Genomic DNA, 17,343 nt, shown 5'->3' with positions numbered 1-17,343 from the left:
CCCTTAAAGTTGGGAAGTATTTGGATTTACACCTCCAAATTCTGAATCTTTAGAAAGTAAAATCCAAATACTCCCAAATTTTAGGGAGTAAAATTAAATACCCTAAAATTTATGGAGTAAAATCTAAATTCTGAAACATCAGGGTGTAAAATCTAAACACCTCAAACTTTAGAGGGTAAAATCCAAATTCTAAAATTTTAGAGTATAAAATCCAAATACCCCCAAACTTTAGGTGTGTAATTTGTAATTTACTCTTCTTTTTATAATTAAGTGCGTACAGAGATTTATGTTTTTGTAAATATATTAAAATTTTAAGTTATTACTTGCATTAATCAATAACTATTAAAGTTTAAGGAATAAATTATTTAAAAAGAAAAAAGAAAAATCAGGAATAGTTTTACCCCTCAATAATTATTTCATTAAAAAATGAATTACTACATACCAAATAGGTCCTTGATTACTACTAAAAGCAAGCAACACAATACAATAAAGCTTAGTCATATTAAATGTTAGTGATGCCTCCACCATGGATGGCAAAACAAAACACAATAATGAAATTGTTGTGCATCCATCTTAGTTTAGGTATCTGCTTATTGGTTAGCCTCATGATACACATGATCCACTTTATAGTTGGTGAAACTTTTCAACAAGTTCAGCAATCAATGGGGTTCCATTTTAGGTTGAAAATCTCTCTCTCTCTCTCTCTCTCTCTCTCTCTCTCTCTCTCTCTCGTATATTTTAGATTTTAGGTTGTTAGTGTGTGCTCATACTCTAATAGTAGGCACTGCCACCATCAATACAAGAGTTTGAGGAAATCAAACGTTAGCCATGTGGAGCTTTTGATCTATGAAATTCTTGGAGACAAGCTAGCTCTACGCAACATGAAACATCCTTTTATTTGAATAGAAATTCTCTCTGTATTCTGACAAATTCAAAAAATAAAATCTTAATTGTAAACAAACTCTTTACCTTCTAAGTGACGAAAGTCATTCTTTTCTCTAATTATCTTTTGAAATCATGTATTCAGCACATAAAATATGTACAAGACCATAGTTTCTTCCACTATGCACACAAATTTAAAAATTGCTTTAGAATTTGCTACAAAATCTTGCAACCACTATAAAGAACAGGTACCACTGAAGCAGTCTTATGACTTAGTTGGTGGTGCTAGGAGATCGATGCCTTACATGGCTCTGGATTAAACTTAAATCGTACCATTGATTCTTTATCTGCAATGAGTAATCTTCAAAAAGAAAGAGAAATACTTCGCAGTGCTATTGATTGTTGTAGCACTGTAAATAGTACCCTTTGAGGTTCAAAAGGCAAATATTGTGTGAATTTTGGCCCTCAAAGCAAAACAAGTACTTTTGGAAAAATAATTGATTGCTTTCATGTAAATGATACTATTAAATCTCTTCCTAAATTCTTGTGATTCACTGTATTACTCGATTTTTTCTTAGCCACTTTGTTGTAATTAAATATAGAAAATTGGGATCAATGCTTTGTTGTTGTAGTGTTGTATCTTAAGTTGGTACTAAACCCTAATATAAAACCTTCTTCCTTTATTAAAATTTATACTAAAGCAGTGCTCACTTATTTTGAAAGTGCATAATATTATTATTCCTAGAGCATTTTCTCTCGGTTCATCTTTCCTACTCATGTTAGACATGGCCAACACTTAAAAATGACCAAAATAAATCCCATCCGATGATTTTTCAATAACGTGGAACCCAAAGGCTCTTCTTTTGTTTTTGCTTTTTTTTTTTTTTGGGTAAGCTCCTGATTAAGTCTTATTAAAATTTAAAAAAAAAACTGTTCATCAAGTAAACTGGTTGACATTGTTTAAAATTTCCCATTTCATGAGTTGCTAGCGCAGAAAAAGTTACTAAAAATAGCACTGATCTTGATATCTTTATAAACATTGAATTATTTGGTATATATTTTTAAGGAAAAAAAAAATTCTCTAATTTTCACAAAGGAATTAATGCGGAAGAGGCGCTTATCAGGAATATTAGACGAACCACTTGTTTAGAGTAGCTTTCAGCCTTTCACCCACTCCTCGTGACTATCAATCCCTATATAGAATAACATTTTGTCGCCATTTTATTTTCTTAAATATACGTCATGGGTGCAATCACTACCTTGTCTCTTATTCATTTTTTTCTTGGAGATCTTTAAGAACAATTACTGTGCTATTTTTTATTTATTAAAAAAATTTTGATTATATATCTTAGTGAGCACACAGAGATGTTGTTAAAGAAAACAATGATATTTCGCTCTGTTGTTTGATACAACGAATCTTATATAATATATAACAAATACAAGTGTACAACACCCTTTTCATATATACGAGATCCATAAATCCACATCCTTTTTATCACCTATATATGCTAAGGAATCATTACATATACTCGTGTAAGATATGTTTGTCTTCTATGCATCTGATTTTTTGAACATTTCACTTCATATATTGCTTGATCAAATAAACCAAGAATGAAAGAAGTAAATGATTTAAGCTCTTATCCCTATTGCAAGTTTATTGTGAAAAAAAAAAAAAGGAATTTCCCTAAATACAATGACTATCTTCAAGACTTCAAGCTTTTTCTATTAGCACTTCTTTTTTATTCTTTTTTATTTTCCCCTAGAGGCATTAAATCTGCGAGAATGCTCTGGCAAAGGTGGGAGCTGGTTGAAGCCAATAACTTTAGTTATTTGATAGTCATCATGTGGACCTTTCTATATTATTGTTTTATGATTCTGTTGGCATGTATTATGAGAGACCTCGGTTTCTATATGTAGACTCTGTTTAACTTCTTTATTGATTATAGTTTTTTACCCAAAAAAAAAAAGAAGGTATATCCAAATTATTCGTAGAATATATAAGAACCGTGAACTAGTTATATATTGTAAGAAAAGCCATTTGTATCAAAGTTGGCCTAAAATTCTTCTTTCTTTGAACCTTAAGATGATTTAAAAATCTTCTATAATTTAATAGCCATCATCAACAACAGCATAAAAAACAAAAGATCCTATGCTGTTACATGCATTGATCAATTTGTATGACGTACCCATGTTTGACAAATGTCATAAAGAGTAGTTCACAACATTCAAACACTCGTGTCTTTTCCCTCCAATAAGTACAAATAATGATGCTCGTGCAAAACAATTTGAAACATAATTCCTAGCTATGATGTGAAATTTGAATAATTAATTAAATGGTTAAATAAATATTCAAAACCCTTTATTTCATACATTCTTTCATGTTTTGACATAAATCTTTTTATAATTAATTATGTCGGTTCATGAGCTGTATCAACCCACTTCAAAACTTTCAACACAAACTGAATAAGAAAAATTCAAATTTTTTATGATATTTGTCATCACGCCGGATCACCGTCATTAGTAATTCTAATTCACCCTTATTCCTGTGGAGATTTATTCCACAAAGAGTGTCTGCATGTTAAATGCCGTGTCAGAACAGGCTTGCTTGTCTTTAAGTTTGAGATAGTCAAGGTGTGGTCCTGCTTGCCAACTCATGAATTCAGTCATACCTAAAGAAAAAAAAAAAAGGCAAAGTGCTCCCTCATTTGTTTACAGTCAAGCAGCTGATTAATATTTTAGTTCCCGAGCTACCGAAGGAGGACTTTTGCACGCTCATTTTATCTCTTATAAAGTTATATCCCTTATCCTTTTCAAAGGAAGAATTTGATTTTTCTTTGATACAAAACCAAAAGTTTCACCAACTTAGCTTTACAGTTACTAATTTCCCCTTTGCATGGATGATCCTACACGTTTGAATATTTTTAATTTTTGCAAATTCATTGGTAAGGGTTTTAATTCCCATTACATTTTTTTTTATAAATTTTTTGAATTTAATAGTTGTGGGTGGACTAATTTAAAACCTACAAGTTTCTATTAGAAACATTAGAAAGTATTAGTTGAATTACAAAACTCTTGACAATCCCCAATAGAACCTTGAGAGTAATAAAAATGGAATAAAAATATATTTTAGTAAGAAAAAGAATAAAACAAACAAAAAATGAGCCATTTAATTATAATCTTTAAGATTTAATATGGGTGTGGGGAGTATATACGTAAGAAAAAAAAATACATATATATAGTACCATACTAGTTGAAATTTTTTGTGTCAACCAATAATATTCCAATACACTTAACCATGTTGAAACATATATGATTGTTGTTTCTACTTGTATCGACTCTATATTTCAATTAGTACAAAATCACATGTTACTCTACTCTTTTATAGTTTTTTAAATTAAGATTGTAGGGTCAATGGGCCCACGGGTATGTATTGGGCCAAAGGCCCAATTTGAGGACACTAAACAGTTTGAGGATGTGGGAATATAGACTTAGAAAGCAGTGTTGATGGATAAAGAGACGGAGGCCGATCAAGGTCATCCATGAAGGTTGTCCAAAGATGACTCCTACCTCGGATATTTAAGGCCGAGATAAAAAAGGGTTGTCCGATATCCAAAGGCGATGTTCTAGGAAATCCTGTAAGTAAGGATAGGCATGGAGGGTATACAAGATAAGAATAAGGGCTATGAAATATCTAAGATAAAGCTGCTACCATAGCATTAAATGCTTTTCAACTAAACCTCTGGCTGCATTAATGGGGAAGTGATGCCAGAGCATCAGGGTTCAGCCTGATAGTTATCCCTAAAGACTTTAGGGATGGGCTGATGGAACAAGGATCTAAACCAGTAATCTGATCCATACGTGAAGAATGGAGAGAAGAGGAAAGAAGATATAAAAGGAGGAGAAGACATTCAAGAAAGGGGATCGAAGAGAAGATAAAGAAAACACTGTAGACATAAAAAATCAATATCTGTAACTTGTCTTTAAGGAAGGGATTATAACATCCAGCCTCCTCTGCTTGAGTCCGAGGACAATCTTTGTTGTATAAACTATCCCATCTGTATGATGTTGCAAGCTAGCTCATCATCTTTGTTAGCTTAAAATCACTAGAACCTAGATTTCAAGCCCACTCTCTACAAGTTCATTGTATTGGGCTTTTTTGGCTTATCACAATCTTATTGTTTGGGTCTGGGTGCAAATTGTAGCCTTACAAAGATGATATGAGTTATTTTTATATATAATGATTTGTTAGATGAAGCTATTTTGAGTGTGTCTATGGTGTAAAAGCTTAAGCAAATAGGACAGAATTGTTAGAGCTAGCTACAACAAGGATTCCAATTGAAGTTGTGCTCAGTCATGCCTACAACACCAAATTACCGACCTACAAAGAAAATGAGCACCTACTTCCTAATGCAAATACAAAAATAGTGGGGATTCATCAAAGGAATTCTGACTATTTAGTTAGTGAAGGCGATTTAGAACAGTTTTCCCTTAGGTCGACTAACAGGAGGTCCACCAGGGTGCCATCCCTAACATTTGCAGAGAAAAGAAGCATGCCTAATTGCATTTAATTTAATTGATGGTTGGTAGGGCACACTTAATGTTGATATTAGAGAAAGTAAATAACATTCAGCGAACATTGCTCCTTAGGATGGCATACTTTAGGGCCTGTTTGGATTGAGGGAAGAGGAAGAGGGAGTAGAGTAGAATTGGCTGAAAGTAGGTTAATTTTGGACCAACTCTACTTTATTCCCATTCCCTTCCCCTCAATCCGAACAGACTATTAGTGTTTAACCCCCTTATCAACACCCATGGGTCTCCACCCATATTTCCCTTTTGGCACAGATAAGTTGTCACATTTGGGGACTATTGATCAAACTGTGCTAAATAGTTGAGCAAAAATTTGTTGGGACCATAAGTGCCCTTTCCCTTGGTCAAACAAGCAAGAACTTCAAGTTGTATTGTCCTGTTGGACTGATGGCATTTAGCCTAGGCCTAATGGCCCTAGCTCAAAGAGGATGGCTAGACTTCAAGGTTCCACCCTCTCCATCTACGCATTGATAACCTTGAAATGATAAATTGGTATTAATTGTAAGAGAAGTGTACATGATTTGATGCAACCATTTTGGGGGGAGGTTTTATCACTGCATCAACTAGGTTGGTTTTGCATTAGCCTAGCAGCACCGCACTTCTACAAGGGAAGGATTGGCCTCTACTCAACGTTGATAAGGTTGGTTTTGTGCAATTGATTAGTAACAAGAAGGAAAAACAATATCTAGACAAAATCAATACACTCTCTAAATCTATACATTACTTTCTTTTCCTACATTTTATTGAGAACTAAACACAGTGTAGTTAACACCCCTGAACTACATCAAAATCATCAAACAACCCAAATATTCCAACAAAAAAAAAAACAAAACGATTGAAACAAATTCACAATCTTTCTCTTACCCACCAAAAATATCCCATTTGAAATCATAAAAGCCAAAAAAAAAAAAAAACAAACAAACAAAAAACAAAACCTAACCTAACCTAGAAAGGGGAAAAAAAAAACCATTGAAGACATAACAGACAAACAAACCTAGTTGAAAGCATAGCCAGAAGAGCATAGTAGGGGGCACTATATTCAAAACCTACTCTAGAAACTTCCAGAAAATGTCATGACTGCAAGAAGGAGAGAGAAGAGAGGGAAACTCAGAGAACGATGGCACCAAGAAGAGGAGAGAGAGAGAAAGAGAGAGAGAGTGTATGTGTGTGTGAATGAAAAATAAATAAATGTATGGCAGAGAGAAAAGAGAATGTTTGGCACAGAGAAAAGAGAAGAAAATTCTAACCTAAAGCGCTCAAAATCAAACAATTTCATACAAGGCTTGGAATTCAAAACAATGCTATTTTGGTCCCTATATATATAATTACATAATAATAATATTATTATTATTATTATTATTTATTGACTAGTGTGGTTATATGTTGGAATTAAAAAACTCAAACCACGCGCTATTCTAGAAGATGCTGGTTCTCCAAAACCGCTGCCAACAACCATGTTGAACATCTACCATTGCGTCCTACAACGGCCGATTCAATGCGACAAGGGTCGGTCGGTTCAATGCGACAAGGGTAATTGGCTCCGTTGGTGTCAAGTGGTCACTGAACATCCTAAAATTTTATGTCCTTGGCCAAACTAAAAGAGCTTCAATATGATATAATTTGATATTTATGACTTTTGTGAGAGAATGTCTTTTTAGGACTTGTTTTGATATAGCTTATAAGCTTATTTATTTTTAAACTAGTTTGATATAGCTTATAAGCTTATTTATTTCTAAACTAGTTTTATGTACATTATTCAAAGCCTTTTTTTATAGTTAAATATATTTTATGCTTTTATCCAATTTTTTAAAATAATATAAATTATACCAAACGCACGCTTAATGGTAAGCCAAAAAAAAAAAAGATTTTCCTCAAACTCAAAATTGAGAGGATAGAAGTGAATAATGCTTACAACGTATCACTGTTCAAAACCATGTCTAATTCAATGGATGAATTAGCCGCCCTAACGCAAAAATAGCATGGAACATAGAGCAATAGAAAATTAGCAATAAAAAATAAAAAGAATGGAGCAATAGAAAAATCGGTGATGGTAACGTAATGACCAATTGAAATACAACTTTTTTCTGGTCGCTATTTTGGACTTTCTTTTTCTATGAAAACGAATCTAGTATTTTAATACTAAGACTCCGAGAGGAAGAACTTAATAAATATAACCTTATTGATAGGATAAAAAGAGAGATGATAAAGTCTTCAGGCTCCAATTAAGAGAAATGGAAGTGTTACCCATTACACCACTTAAATTATTTTAAAAATGTATTACTTATGCAAGGAAATACTAAGAACCCTGAGAATACCATTTAAGCAATATAAAAGTGATGTCTACTATAATATATAGCCAATTGGAAATACTAAAAATATGCCTTCCATCAAATACATATGAATTTCAACTATATGAATTAAATCGATCGATAATGGTAATCGCGATTATGTACAGTCATCCTTGTTAGTGTTAGAGACTTCTTTAACTTATATGTATGAAACTAGATGAATAAAACAAGGATTAGATGTATATCTTTGGTAAAGAGATTTTGCAAAGAAAAGGTGCTACACTAATTTAACTTTAAAGTAATTTTATTAGAAATATATCTTCTTCTTCTTCTTTTTTCTTTTCTTTGAATAAAAAAAGACGTTTATAATACTTTAAATAGCAACAATAGGGCTTTTTTCTAAAGAAAGCTTATTCCCATCTCAAAATTTTCTTAGCCCTGGAGTTCAGGTGATAGTCCCTACTTAGCAGTAAATTTGGGATGGGAAAATAATATAATGGAAAGTATTGAAACATATATTTAAGGAATGGTCTATATATGTCTATTATTTGGGAGTTTTGAACTAAAGACTAAAGAGTAGAATGAGCATTGAATAGTGCTACTGGTACAACATTTTCATAAGAAGTTATTTTATAATGTTTATTAGTTATAAGATCTTAGTGGCGGTGCCGCCTAATACTGTTCAGGGGTTCAAATGAACTCCATGACTTTGGGATATTTTTTTATTTTACATATAATATTTTTTAAAGTTTTTGTTTAGACCACCCTAAATTGAAATTTTGAACCCCCTGAAAGAAACCCAATAACAAATCAATTCAACACCAATATTTATTTTGGCTTTTTTAAATAGAAAGAAGAAACCCAACAACAAACCAATTTGATCTAAAATCTAATAAAAAAAATAGCAAGTCCGACAATAAAAATTAGTAATTTGTTAATCTTAAACCTCAGGGAATAAAAATTAAGTGGACAGTAAAGTGTAAACAATTAACACTAAAAGATAATTAACTGTGAGGTAGTGGAAGTGGAACATAAAACATGGGATAGTGGGAATTGGGAAGTGAAGGCAATTTTTATTTTTTTAATGATTTTATTATTGTGTTGAATTTTTGATAGAGTAATGCAAGAAACACAAAAAAATATATATATTTTTAATGAATTATAAAGACTAATAAGTTGTCAAAGTTGAGTCGAATTGTTAAATAAATTAATTGAAAAGAGTAAAGATAAAAACTAATAAATAATAAATTAAAATATCTAAGCAATAATAATTAAAGTTCACTTAACAATAATAATTAATAACTTTATCATAGTAAGAGACAATAGATGATTTCCAAGATTTAATTTTAGCAACACTAATCTTCAATATACTGAAAAACAATATGCTCAATGAATTTATATTTTTTCTTTTATTCTCTTGTTGTATTATGGATAAATTTTTGATAAAGAAATCTAGTATATACTTGCAAGATTCAACTCCTACCTAAGATTTGTTATTTTAAAAAACTCGTGTTAACTTGAAAAATCTTCCTTGAAATCATAGGTTGTGAAATATCTCATCTTATCATCTTAATAATCAATATGAAATAAGAATGTATTATTTACAAAGAGGGTCTAGCCAAACTCTTCAATATAAATTTGAATGACTCCTTAAAAAAATTTCTTGAAACTGCCACCGTTAGTTCTCATGTAAGTCCATTATTGACATCACTTTCTTTTAGTTACTATTACCAGTTTGTCATCTAGTTTCTATCATGAAAATATTGGGTACGGAATTTATTCATAAACTAAATCATTAAAAATGAAAGTCCCTTCATCACGTTTCCTATCCTCTTAGAGCTGGTTAAATGATGCATTGCCACCAAAAAGAAAAAAGGATTTTTGGTTCGATATTTTCAATGAGAAAAGTACATAATAATCATAAACAAGATAGAACTATTATTCTTTCCTTATATGCTTAGCATTGACGTGAATTTATTCTTTAATCCTCATTCCTTTTTATAACACAAATAAAAATTCTATGGAGGAAACTCTACCTTTATTTTATGTCTTTTAATTTTTTTATAAACTCCTAAACACACTAAATAATATATATAAACTTCATTCATTTTCATTTCATTTAATTCCGTTATAATTTATCTATTTCATTTTAATCTTTTATGAACTCTGAAATATAATGTAAGAATATGTAAACTAATTATTCACTTGCAAGACTCGTAAAAGTACCTTTTTTATTAGTGTGATTATTGATTATCGTTTTAGAAATTACATACTAATACATAGCAGCTAATTGAGCCAACAACTAATTCTCTAGAAAAGTCAATAATTACTAGAATATACATTGTGCTATTAATTAAACATGCTTCTAGAGGTTTTTGACAATTGACATGACTAGCCGATGAATGCATTTAGTGAACCAAAATTCAAAGCACCGCTGGTTGATTCTTTCTTTCTTTTTATTATTATTTTTTTTTGAATCATTTCCCATTGATTCATATTCCAGTATATCTTAGTAATTTTGACTGCTTTCTTGGAGAGATTATTAATTAAACACTAATTTTTAACAGCTGAAACTACCTGGAAGCAAACAAGAGACTTCTTGGCCCATGCTATATTGCCATTGTTACCATTTCTCTACTCAAAACAAATATAAAAAAAACCCAGAGCTTAGACTTTAATCCATGTGAAATACGATATGCATTATCAAAACCCAAGACAAAGTCAGGTCCACTATCTCCCACTTCCTACTCTCATAAAATATACAATATAAAAAACGAAAAAAAATGTATGATTGGTTGTAGCTGCTAAGGGTTCTGCTAGATCCAATTTCTCGGGCTAATATAACGCATTATTTGAGTATGGAATCTATGCATTAGGCGTGTATTAATTCAATTACCAACAAGGCAAGTAAGCAACAATAATCACACCGATAACCGCGTATTAATTCGATTGGGTCGTCCAATGACAATTTTAGATTGATCCCACTCACGGAAAATTATTGTGTATTCTCGGAGTACCATAAATGCGTATTCCCTCTTCTCACATGAATGGTAATACTCACTAATTAAATTCATGGTAGGACCCACCATTCATGTGAGAAGAGAGAGTACGCATTTATAGTACTCCAGGAGGAGTCCAAATCTTCTGTCTTATTTTTCCTGCTCCACTCTATACTCCACTAATAAAAACTTGTCACGTGTTCACCTAAGTAATTAAATACTATTATTAATTAATAACGGTAGCATTAATAAGTCAATAATGATAGTATTTAATTACTTAGGTGAACACGTGGCAAGTTTTTATTGGTGGAGTATAGAGTGGAGCAGGAAAAGTGAGACAGAAGATTTTGACTCACTCCAGGAGTATCTAATAATTTTCCCTCACTCTATATAAAAAAATAATAATAATAAAAAATTAAGGACACTCTTTGTTTATTAAAAAATTAAAAAGTCCACTAATCACCATGGGCCTCCTCTAATACTGTTTTCGTTTTTGTTTTTTCTGTTTTAAGTAATAAGGTTTAAGGAGGACGGTCAATGAGGAGTACCATATACCTGCGTGTAATAATAGTAATAACCCATTAACTAAATAAGAACAAGTTTGATTTTAGTCTTACTCATAAATTTTAATAAAAGACGGTCAATATTCAAATTACACCTAATGATGGTTGAAGCATCAAAGATCACTTGGTTTAGAAGGAACTAACAAATTAACAAATGAGAAGCACAAAAGAGAATCAAACTGAGGGAAGACACCGGTGTGATATTGGCCTGAACTTCTTTGACATACAAGTATTAAAATTAGTGATTCCTTATATTTGGGATGTAGTTTTCTAATGATACGTTTCTTCTACCTCTAGGATCTTGGAGCCTTAAATAAATATTGATTTACGAACATACTTGATTTCACCTTATAATTTGGCCATTATCACTGGTCAAGCTAGAAATGACATTTGTCGTGTGTTTGTGGCAAAATTATGAAGCACTTCCCTAAGATGATATAAAAAATTTTTGGTAAATAGGGGAGCTCTCATTAAACACTAAACAGGAACAAAACGGTCATAGGCCACCCCAACAGAATCAAGACTCAAAAGCAAAGAAACTTCCGCCGGGGTCTAAGAAAATTACAAAGTCTTGGGAGAGCAAAGCTCCCCTTTTAACAAGCGCATCAGTGCATTTATTCGCCTCACGATAACAATGATTAATTTGGACTCTAGGAATCTGTCCTAACTCAGACTTACAATCACTTACTAAATCATCAATGCAATTTCGATGCCCATCTGGTTTCTGCAGAAAATCAACAATAAGCTTGGCATCCAATTTGATGATCATAGCAGGAAGCTTGAGAGCTATGCATAATTTGAGACCATCGCTTAAAGCCCAAAGTTCCACAACCACACTAGTCGAAAACCCCACATTTCTAGCATAACCTTTCAGCCACTCTTCCTTATCATATCGGATTAAGGCCCCGCCACCTGCCTTTCCCAGAAGATGACATAAATTTGGAACTAGCGATCATCATCCCATAAATTAAGGGTGCATGTCTCATGTACTGTGACTCACTAGAAAGAGATTGTTCTCATTTTTTAGTGACTAATTGAATCTCACAACTATTCCCTTCGAAGTAAGGTCGTCTATCTAATATAACTTAACCGACAGAAATATAGAAAATTCAACCTATCAACACACTTTAAGTTTGAGTAAATTGTAATTTTCATCCTCATAATTCATTTTTGTTATTTTAGTTCTTAAATTTTAATACATGGGTCATATCATCCATTAATGTATATAAGATTATCTCCAATTCCAATCATAGGTTGTAAACCAATTTGCATAATATATATATGTAATTGCTTATTGGATTTAAAGATTGTACCCAATTTTTTTTTTTTTTTTTATAGATGATAATAAATGGAATGGCGAAATTGATATAATATCCCATTAGGTTCTAATTAACTGAATTAATAAAAATTTTGTTCTTGAATAAAAGACTTGAGTTAGATTTCGAAATACATATAATACAAATTAATATTTTAACCTAACGATAAAGAATAATTATTACAAAGTAAAAAATTTGGTTTCAAAGAGTTAACTAATAGGAATGATCCAAAATACCCAACCAAAACTATGGATAAGTGGCTCATGGCCACCACCAAAGGTTGTTCTTATTCATTGGTCCCTTTTACCTGACTTACCTCAGTGACCTCTATACCACGCGCGCTGTCTTTCAACGGTCACGATCACTTCTTCCTGTGCCACGTGTACACCACCCCGCGTCTCCCACATGTTGCATATATATAAAAATTTTCGCGCACCAATTTTTTTCTCAGCTCATATAGTCTTATCAAAGTCAATGAACCTCACTTTCATTTTCATCGCTTCCCACAATAATTTCCTCCTCTCTCTCTAACGACTTCGCAATGTTCAACACCGGCGAATCTTATCGGATCCCGGCGGGATATTCCGCCGGTCTCAGCCACAATCCGGGTCAAAACCGGGTCGGAAGCGCGGACTCTCGGGTCCCGCTTCTGAACCTCTCGACGGTCCGAACGAGAATGGATTCTCTGCAGCGCTTCCTATCGGACACGGTCAATCGAAATCAGTTGATAAGTCAAGATCAGATGGACATGGTCTCCACCGAGATCGTCTCCGCCATCCACCAAATCATCGTCAACGGCGCCGCCCTCCTCTCCTGCAGTCAAACCTCTGACCTCACCGCCGCTGCCGCCGCCCCGGAAATAGCGCCGCCAAGCTCAACAACCCCGCCGAAACTCGCGGCGGATTCATCGGTTCCGTTAAAAGTAGAAGCGTCGGACTCCGACGATTTCAAAGTCGAGAATTCGTTTCTCGACTCCGACTCCGAGATAGTCGAGCTCGACGCCGTGGAATTGCTCGCCGAGCACATCCATTTCTGCGAGATATGCGGGAAAGGGTTCAAACGCGACGCGAATCTGAGAATGCACATGAGAGCTCACGGAAACCAGTACAAGACCCCCGAAGCTTTAGCCAAGCCGGACAGGCTCCTCGGCGGCTCCTCCGCCGCCGCCGCAGAGTCGAGCCGGCACACGAAATTCTCGTGCCCGTACGACGGTTGCAACCGCAACAAGTCGCACAAGAAATTCAGGCCGCTGAAATCGGTCATTTGCGTGAAGAACCACTTCAAGCGAAGCCACTGTCCCAAGATGTACTCGTGCAACCGTTGCAACAAGAAGAGCTTTTCGGTTGTGGCGGACTTGAAGAACCATCTCAAGCATTGCGGAGAGGCGAGGTGGAAGTGCACGTGCGGCACGAGCTTCTCGCGCAAGGACAAGCTGTTTGGTCACATGACTTTGTTCGAAGGCCACATGCCGGCAGTTGGGGGAGATGATGATGAGTGCTCGAAAATCGCGCCGGATACTTCGGCGGCGGTTACAGTCATGGAAGAGGATGACGAGGAGGTTGTTATGGGTTCGGGTTCGGGTTCGGATAACGGGTTGTTGTTTGATGGGTTGTTGGATGATTTTGGTGGTTCGATTGAGAGCTATTATTGTTTTCAGGACATGTTGGGTTCGCCTCAGCTTAATGGAATGGAGTTAAATTTATGATATATGATTTTTGGGAAGGTCATCTCATCTCATCTCATCTCTGCTCTGTTACTTTGTTGTTATTGTTGGATTTATATATGTTTGTTTGTATGTAAAGGTTTTTTTTTTTGGTTATAACTTAGTTATGGACTTTCATGTTGATGATCTATGTTGTTGTTGTTATTGTTGTGAATTCGAATAATTTATTTTTCCCAGATTTGAGTTACAATAAAAGCTTCATCTTCTATGAGAATTATGCTAGTTTTGTTATGTAATTGTTTTTGTCAACTATTTTGGTAAATTGATTTGGGAGATCCACCAATAACTAGCAATAGTTTTGCTGAGTGGAGGATAAAGTTTTATTAAAGGCTAGTGGGTTGGTATGGATGAGAATTTATTCAATTTTCAAGTTGGTGAAAATGGAATTGGTAATGGTTATGTTGAAGAAGATTGGAGATTGGGGGGAAAAAGTGTTTGACTGATTTGTTGGAGTCTTTCTTTATCTCAAAAGAGTGGATTTGGATGGAATCAGCCAATAATCAGGATCCTCTGTTGCCCCAGCCGCTGTTTGGGTGTAGGGATAAAATTGTTGCAGGTTTGGAACAAACATATATACTGAGCTATCAACATCCCTAGTGGTGTTAGACTATGCACTTAGCATGGATGCTAAAGAGAGTACAGGATTACCACTAGAAAGTCATCCATTATTCATTATTCTGAGAGAAACATTTTCTCTTTTTAGCATAACAGTAAGTTTGATCACATGTGTGAAATTTATTGCGGGATTAAGTAGTGTTTGTGTAAGTTTGAGCGACCTCGGTTCATAGCTTATTATCCATTTCTTTGAACAAAAAAGCTGTTTATTAGGAAGAATCAACAGGAGCGAATTGTGTAATTAAGCTCAAATATATAGGATGCTTCTAATACACAGTGTCAATGGTCCCAACTCCTATCACATATCACACGCTAGGCTACCAAACTCGCCACCATATGTGTCCATGGTCACATCTCCTCTGTAATTTTGATGCAGTATAATTTTTTCAGTTTTAGCCAGTCCATTAAAGGAATTAAGCTTTTATTGGAAGGTCTATGTAGTGAAAATGATAATAACATGAGTTCTGAAATGATGACCAAGACATTCTGGTCCCTACTGGTCTCTATTCTACTTTCCTTGAAACAGACATACTTATTAAACGCCATGAGCTCTCAATCTTTAAGGTTACTCTGAAATCCTTCTCATACTATTTGAACACATAGGAAATTGGGTTTTCATAATTAAAGATTTTTTTAGAATATGCGAGAAGTAGATTGCCTTTATTTGATTCCAACTCCTTGTTTTGCCTTCTTTCTGTGGGGTTTATAATAACAGGCTAACGGTTTAGTTGTCGGTGAAGGTTTTTGATGAGAGTGAATGCCTTCTTTGAAGTTAACCGAAAAAGAGGAAAAGCATGGTGAATACATTCGCAACGAGAAAAGAAACATGAATATATAACGATTCTCACTTTTGCTGTAGTAGTCAAGGACCAGTAGTAGATAAAAAGGGAAGGTGGTGAAGAATTACAACTTTACAAGTAACGCTGGATAAAATATCTAGAGATGTAAAATGACAAAGAGTTAGAATCATATATATGGACCCAATTAAGCCTTCACAAAGCCCTTCTCGGCTCCTTTTTCTAAAGGGATGGTTAAAGCTTTAAATTTGATGCTTCAATAGATAGAAATTGTTCAATGGTAAGACACTTAAATTACAAGCATGCACCCCCAAAACCCGAACATGGGTCCTAAGATACCCTCTTGGCAATTAATTTATGGGTAAAATCTAGTTCACAGGCCCTGCTATGCATACTCTTTGCACGCATAAACTGCACACAAATCGTTTTCCAACTTGAAAATTGCAATTTATGTGCAGTTTGTGTGTGTGTGTGTGAGTGTGTATAATAAAATGTGTGTAATAAACACCATTCTTAATTTTCTGATACTGATAAAGTAGAGTGATGGAGAAGAAAGAGTAGAAACTCCAAATCTGTACAAGGCTACATATTTTCATATAAGTATATAACTACTAAAGTTAACCTAACTCCTAATCACTCCTAATCAAAGTTGATCCAAGAGGATCTCTTGATTGTACTAAAATCAAGGTTCAAAATGTGCCATATGAGGTACATGTGCCTAAAATATAAGAGTGAGGAGCAACGTATATAGTATATACAGCAACAATTACTGCTAGTGATAAAGAGAAAATTTTAGTAGGGCTCAAATTTCATGGGTTAAACTCTAGACTTTCTCCGTTCTCCTTGAGTAGATAGAGAAGTAACACAAACTAAATAAATAAATACTCTTTACATACATTTTGTTACACAAACTTAAATTTTATACACAAGTTTGTGTGTAACAAACACTACCTAAAAAAAAAAAGGAGAGTCAGGTTCCAATTCAGATTCTTCTCATGAAGACCACCAGGCAGTGGTATTGAATCACAATACTCTTAACAGGGTCATTGATTATTTAAGGTAATGGGAATGCCACTTTGAGTTACTCTCTGACTACAGGGCAAATTATAAGGAATTAAATGAAAAAGAAGATGCTTTATCGAATAAATCCCAAGAAGTTTCGGAACATATGTCAATGCATAACTTCTTCCTTAAACCTTAATTATAAGCCACTGAAGAAATATAGATCATGAGACAGTCCAGAGCTTGTTTGGTCCAATTTCATCTTCGAGGTGTGGAAACTTCAGCCCTGCTTCACGCTATTTTCTTGGTACAAGAGTATTAGCATTGGTGGTGCTAAAAAACTATATTGCTATTCTTAGCCCCACCAATACTAAAAAGCATGTTGCAATGGTGGAGGGAAAGTAAAAAAAAATTAGCTGCTGAGCTACAATACACTGTCAATTATAGTTAAAATAGTATTAAAAAAAATTATTATAAAATACATTATTTTATTAATAAATAAAGTAATTCTCTGTGGTGCTAGATTATTAAATTTTTGGCGCCACGAATGCTGATGCTCTACTGATGTTGT

At 34.0% G+C, this 17,343-nt stretch overlaps 1 protein-coding gene across 1 annotated transcript; it reads left to right on the top strand.

Moving 5' to 3' along the window:
* Positions 1-13,074: 13,074 nt before the first annotated feature.
* On the top strand, positions 13,075-14,572 carry LOC142624667 (protein indeterminate-domain 4, chloroplastic-like). The gene has a single exon (XM_075798332.1). It carries the CDS (start codon positions 13,177-13,179, stop codon positions 14,338-14,340), a length of 1,164 nt encoding a protein of 387 aa, XP_075654447.1. The 5' UTR covers positions 13,075-13,176; the 3' UTR covers positions 14,341-14,572.
* Positions 14,573-17,343: the final 2,771 nt, after the last annotated feature.

Source organism: Castanea sativa, chromosome 2 (genome assembly GCF_040712315.1).
Source record: "Castanea sativa cultivar Marrone di Chiusa Pesio chromosome 2, ASM4071231v1".
Lineage (NCBI taxonomy): Eukaryota > Viridiplantae > Streptophyta > Magnoliopsida > Fagales > Fagaceae > Castanea > Castanea sativa.
The sequence above is the reverse complement of the archived record's forward strand: the minus strand, read 5'-3'. Positions and strand labels throughout refer to the sequence as shown.